This window comes from Camellia sinensis, chromosome 6 (genome assembly GCF_055761805.1).
Source record: "Camellia sinensis isolate YWXY chromosome 6, ASM5576180v1, whole genome shotgun sequence".
NCBI classification, from domain to species: domain Eukaryota; kingdom Viridiplantae; phylum Streptophyta; class Magnoliopsida; order Ericales; family Theaceae; genus Camellia; species Camellia sinensis.
The window spans coordinates 64337332-64343201 of record NC_138966.1 but is presented as its reverse complement, the minus strand read 5'-3'; the positions used below and the strand labels follow the sequence as shown (position 1 = coordinate 64343201).

At 46.4% G+C, this 5870-nt stretch overlaps 1 protein-coding gene across 1 annotated transcript; it reads left to right on the top strand.

Annotated features, from left to right (window-relative positions):
• The first annotated feature begins 2340 nt into the window (after nt 1-2340).
• LOC145793330 (uncharacterized) lies at nt 2341-3420 on the top strand. Its single transcript, XM_082876133.1, has one exon. It carries the CDS (start codon nt 2341-2343, stop codon nt 3418-3420), a length of 1080 nt encoding a protein of 359 aa, XP_082732259.1.
• Nucleotides 3421-5870: the final 2450 nt, after the last annotated feature.

Genomic DNA, 5870 nt, shown 5'->3' with positions numbered 1-5870 from the left:
ACATTCGCAAATGTTATCCTTGCTACGACGTCACACAGACAACACACCAAAACCCCTAACACAAACTCCAACACCCTAATAGGAAATGGTGGAATCTTCTATCAATGTAACATTCGATTTACCAAAAATGACCCAATCAAGAAAGAAATAGTATAATCGTCCATGCCTCACTACCAAACTTGGGAAATAGGATCACATAGAACTAAACCTCTCCACCAGTAGGACTTATCAGATCAACATTTAAAGTGGGATTAATTGGTGGGATATATTGGTAAATATTCCAAAAACATAAAAATAAAAATAGAGAGAAGTGTTGGCTATTTTTCTTTTTGGCTCTTTAATTGTGACTTTTCAAAATAAGCTTCTAGTAATGTCATGTCCATCAACGTTTGAACCAATTCTTAAATAATGTGTTATGTGTCACGTCCCGTATTTTAGAACATGATCCAATCCATTATTAAATTCATTTTCATAAATAAATGTGCAGAAGCTAAAACTATGATAAGATTTAACAGTAGAATTTCTCTCTTGAATACATACATGATGAATCAATAATCATAAATGACAAAAGTGCTCTTAGGCTTACATTTACATGAATAAAATGGGTTTAATCCTTGACACATAACAATGGCATTTAGCCTACATATAGAAGGCTCTGTGGCTGAAAAAAATGAGAAAGCTTCTAAAACTCAAATGAATCTTTCATGCACGTACTTGAAAAAGATTTAACAATGTGGGATGAACATATAGTCTAGTAAAGATCCCAATAATTTTAATTAATATAATATTATATATGTGTATGATCACAAATGCTCTACATAATACATATATAGATAACATCATCTTTTCATTATTCAAAATGTACTGTGGGAGCCGAATACTTTTGGATCAACAGGAGCGGACCAATTCGGTCCAGAACATAACTTCTATTCGGCATTGACCCTATCCAATTTTGGGGCCGAATAAAAGAGCCGGCATTCCTGCCAGTGAAACAAGGGCTGTGTAGAAGTACAAGGAAAGGACTAGGAGTGGACCAGGCCCCAGGGCCCCAAGAGAATACTATAAATACAAGATCTTCAGTCCTAAAGAGGTATGTGAGAATTACTATGCTTAGCTTAGAATACAAGCCTCCTCGAGTGTAGATACTAACTTGCCCGTTGGAGTGCTAATTCCGGCACCCCGACCGGAGTGTTTATTCTTTTTCAGGTGACTAGAAGAGGATCACGAGCGTTCCCCAGGATCCTAAAGAGTATTTCCAAACCACTTACCCACAATTGGCACTGTCTGTGGGAATACTTAAGCACATCCATGGCAAGTGTGACGGAAGATCCTCCGACAGTCACTGTCGACCCTATACCTCACGATGAAACTACTCCAACAAACTTTCTTGGACCAGAAACTATCGCCGCACGACGTGCCTTGAATTTCGCCTCATCCTCGACTTTGGAGCACGAGACAATGCAGGCAATCATGGAACAAGCAAAGCAAAACGAACAGAGGCTGGAGAACATGATCGCTTAGAACGAACGTCTTCGTGAAGATTTGGCCTTGGAAATGGCGAAGTCCAAACAAGCTGCGCGCCTAAATCCGGAACAATCTCCGAAGGCAGGTGGTCGACAACCTCGAGCACGACAAGACACTGATAGCGACTCCGACTCATTATCCCCGGAGCCTAGGAAGAAGGGACGACATGAAACCACCAGTTCTTCCGAAGAAAGTCCCCGTACAATGCAGAAGCGAAGAAGGAAAAGTTCGGACGAAGACCAACATGACCTCTTCGTACGACGGATCGCAAAGGCTGCGCTACCAAAGAAATTTAAAGCACTGTCGTTCAACCTGTACGACAGCAAATCAGACCCCACCGACCACATCCGCCACTACAAGCAGGCCATGACATTGCATGCAGACGACGAGGCCCTCATGTGCCGAATATTTCCCAGTAGTTTGGGACTGTTGGCGGTCCTGTGGTATTATAAACTGGAGTCGGCTTCGATCAAAACCTTCCACCAACTACAGAAATCCTTCAGGGCCAGATTCATTACCAACGAAGTCTAGCCAAAGCAAGCTGACTCCCTCTGGGCAATGCAAATCTTGCCAGGAGAAACACTAAGAGCTTATTCGGCGCGATATTGGGAATGCTTTAACCTTGTCGATGACGCTTGTAATGACTCCATGGCCATCACTGCCTTCAAAATGGGATGACACCCATATAGTGCCCTCCGTAGTTCCTTGACTAGAAGACCCCCCAAAACAGTCTGGGGGTTGATGAAGAAAGTAAAGGAATACTGCAAAGTGGAAGACGACGCCTTGCGGGTTAAAGCCGGACACGTGGTCAACAAAATGGCCCCACCCGAAATCACTCAGCCAATAAGTTCCGCACCACCTCAAAGCCCTGAACCACGACAACGGGCTAAGCGAGACAAGAGACGGGATTCTCACCGATCCAACGATCGATGCCCACACCAAGCCAATGAGCAACTGCAAGTCGATAGCAGGCGCACAAAGCGCGCCGACAAGAAATATACGGAGCTGCCAGAGCCAATCAGCTCAATTATGCCCAAGATCCAACATCTTCTATTCTTCAAATGGCCGTTCAAGATGGTGGGACCTCCTGACATGAGAAGGCGGGACAGACGTTGTGAATATCACAAAGATCACGATCATGATACGGACAACTGCTATGCCTTGAAAGACCACCTTGAGGAATTGGTCCAAGATTGTCGGCTCCAGCAACATGTCCGGAAAAGCACAATCAAAACTGTCACCCTTCGGCAGGAGTCACCTCCCCTCGGCGTTATACATATGATATACAGTCTTCTAATGCCACGTACCGTGCATACAATCCATTCATCCACCCAGGAGCAACGCGCACAAACGAAACAACCCCACCAAGTGCCGAGCATTATCTTCGACGATTCCGATCTTATCGGCATAACACTCCCCCATATTGATCCATTGGTTATTGAACTACACGTGAACTGGTTTACCGTTGAACGCGTCGTCATTGACCAAAGGAGCACTTCGGAGGTCATGTATTACGAGACTTTCATCAAACTCGGCTTCAACGAATCAGACCTGTCTCCGGCCCCTCATCCATTGTTTGGCTTCAATGCCAATCCGGAGTATCCGTTGGGAAAAATCACGTTACCCGTTTGGGCGGGCTCCCAAACGGTGGAAGTGGAATTCCTGGTCATCAAGCTTCCTTCGCTGTATAACCTCATTATGGGCTGGACTTGGTTGCATACTATTTGGGCCGTACTAAGCACCTATCATCAGCTGCTATGCTTCCCGATCGAACACGGCGTTGAGCAAATCCGGGGTTCCCGACAATCCGCACAAGCATGCTATCTCCTTTCTGGAAAGACACCAACGGAGATGCAGGTTAACTCCATTGAAGCGTCAAATCAAGAGTCTCGATAAAGTCGGATGGCTTCGTGATAAGAAGCCAGAAAACTGTAGGCGATACTGGTAGCAGCTTCTCAAGACGTCTGATCAACGCATCCAGCTGCGCCGCTGCACACCGATAAAGTTTTTCCTGAAGGTATTTTTGGACGATAGAAGGCTGGTTGATAGAGAATTAGGCACGAGTTCTATCATAAAACCCTACTTGTGGGAATGATATTGGTTCTGAGCTGCTCACCATGTACACTTTCCACTTCTGTAATGCAAAGACACCTGTTTACTGACTCTGCAATCTAGTTCAAAAGCCTTCAGATTCGGAGCGCCCTTCATGGATATCACGATTGGCCAAATTAAGTCTCCGGATTCGGAGCCCCATCGGCGCATGATATCCTTGGGCCGATAAAGCCTCTGGATTCGGAGCGCCCTTCGTGGATATCACGACTGGCCAAATTAAGTCTCCGGATTCGGAGCCCCATCGGCGCATGACGTCCTTGGGCCGATAAAGCCTTCGGATTCGGAGTGCCCTTCGTGGATATCACGATTGGCCAAATTAAGTCTCCGGATTCGGTGCCCCATCGGCGTATGATGTCCTTGGGTCGATAAAGCCTCCGGATTCAGAGCACCCTTCGTGGATGTCACGATTGGCCAAATCAAGTCTCCGAATTCGGAGCCCCATTAGTGCATGACGTCCTTGGGCCGATAAAGCCTCCGGATTCGGAGCGCCCTTCGTGAATATCACGATTGGCCAAATTAAGTCTCTGAATTCGGAGCCCCATCGGCGCATGACGTCCTTGGGCCGATAAAGCCTCCGAATTCGGAGCGCCCCTCGTGGATGTCACGATTGGCCAAATGAAGTCTCCGGATTCAGAGCCCTATCGGCGCATGATGTCCTTGGGCCGATAAAGCCTCCGGATTCGGAGCGCCCTTCGTGAATATCACGATTGGCCAAATTAAGTCTCTAGATTTAGAGCCCCATCGGTGCATGATGTCGTTGGGCCGATAAAGCCTCTGGATTCGGAGCGCCTTTCGTGGATGTCATGATTGGCCGAATTAAGTCTCCAGATTCGGAGCCCCATCGGCGCATGACGTCCTTGGGCCGATAAAGCCTCTGGATTCGAAGCACCTTTCGTGGATGTCACGATTGGCCGAATTAAGTCTCCGGATTCGGAGCCCCATCAGCGCATGATGTCCTTGGGCTGATAAAGCCTCCAGATTCGGAGCGCCCTTCATGGATGTCACGATTGGCCGAATTAAGTCTCCGGATTCAGAGCTCCATCGGCGCATGGCGTCCTTGGGCCGATAAAGGCTTCAGATTCAGAGCCCCATCGGTGCATGGCGTCTTTGGGCCGATAAAGCCTCCCGAGTCGGAGTGCCCTTCTAAAATGAAAACATTTACACATCTAAGCAGGGATATGTACGCTGAAACCAGTACAATCGCATGAATAAGACAAAACATGCCAGCATTCAAAGTAAGATGCTCAAATTAAACATATAAAAGTTCAAAATGAGATAAACTTTTGGAAAGAAACATTTTATTTAATTAAACGGTAATTACAAAAAACGCCATCCGCATTTGAAGCATTACAACATTTATTCTCATACGACATCATGCGGTACAAGCGGCAGCACCAAGTCAATGCCCGTTGATCAAAGGGCACCCGCAACTTGAAAATGATTTGATCTGACTGCGCTCGAGTCCATGATTCACCCCAACGAGATAATCGCCCTTGAGGCGGAAACCTTTGGCACCATAGACAATGTCAAGGCCAAGATCCAAGACAAGAAAGGAATTCGCCACGAAAACAGTAATACTCAACGGCCGCGGAGTTACGTCGGCCCCATTTCTTGGCCGCGGTTGCGGACAACTTCGCCATCGCTGTTTCTCCTTTCGACATGGTCTGCTTTGACGACTTAAAGGCTGATGTTTCTTGAGCACCCTGCCTCCCGTGCGAGTGTTTTCCCTGCTGTGATTCGTCGCAATATCAGACTCAACCAGAGTCCGACTTTCTTCCCTGCTGAAGAAAAGCTCTATTCGACGATCACACTTACGTAACCCCACGCAACAAAATCGTTCTAAAACGAGTCTGTGCATAGAAAACGAAGTCACTGGAGCGACAAATCTGAGGCATTTTGTTTCTAAAATCTTTGCATTGGCCCCAAGGCGATTTCATTAACATTGAACTCCAAACGACGGACGTTGAGCGACATTTGCCGCAGCCACTCCATGCACTAATTTTTGCCTTGTTAAAACGGCCTAAATTATATAAACGGCAATTATGGGCGAATGCCTTGAAGTCCATGTACTAGCTGGGGCAATGGAAGATTTATTAATCTAACCGGCCGAGCATCTTGGCCCCATGCCGATCGATTCGTGCCACAACCACTTCATGCACTAATTTTTGCCTTATTAAAATGGCCTAATTATATAAACAGAAATTATAGATGGGCCGACTGTCTTCAGAGTCGGA

What these genes read in the sequence shown, in the direction of transcription:
- LOC145793330 (XM_082876133.1), top strand. Translation starts at nt 2,341, where the DNA reads ATGGCCCCACCCGAAATCACTCAGCCAATAAGTTCCGCACCACCTCAA.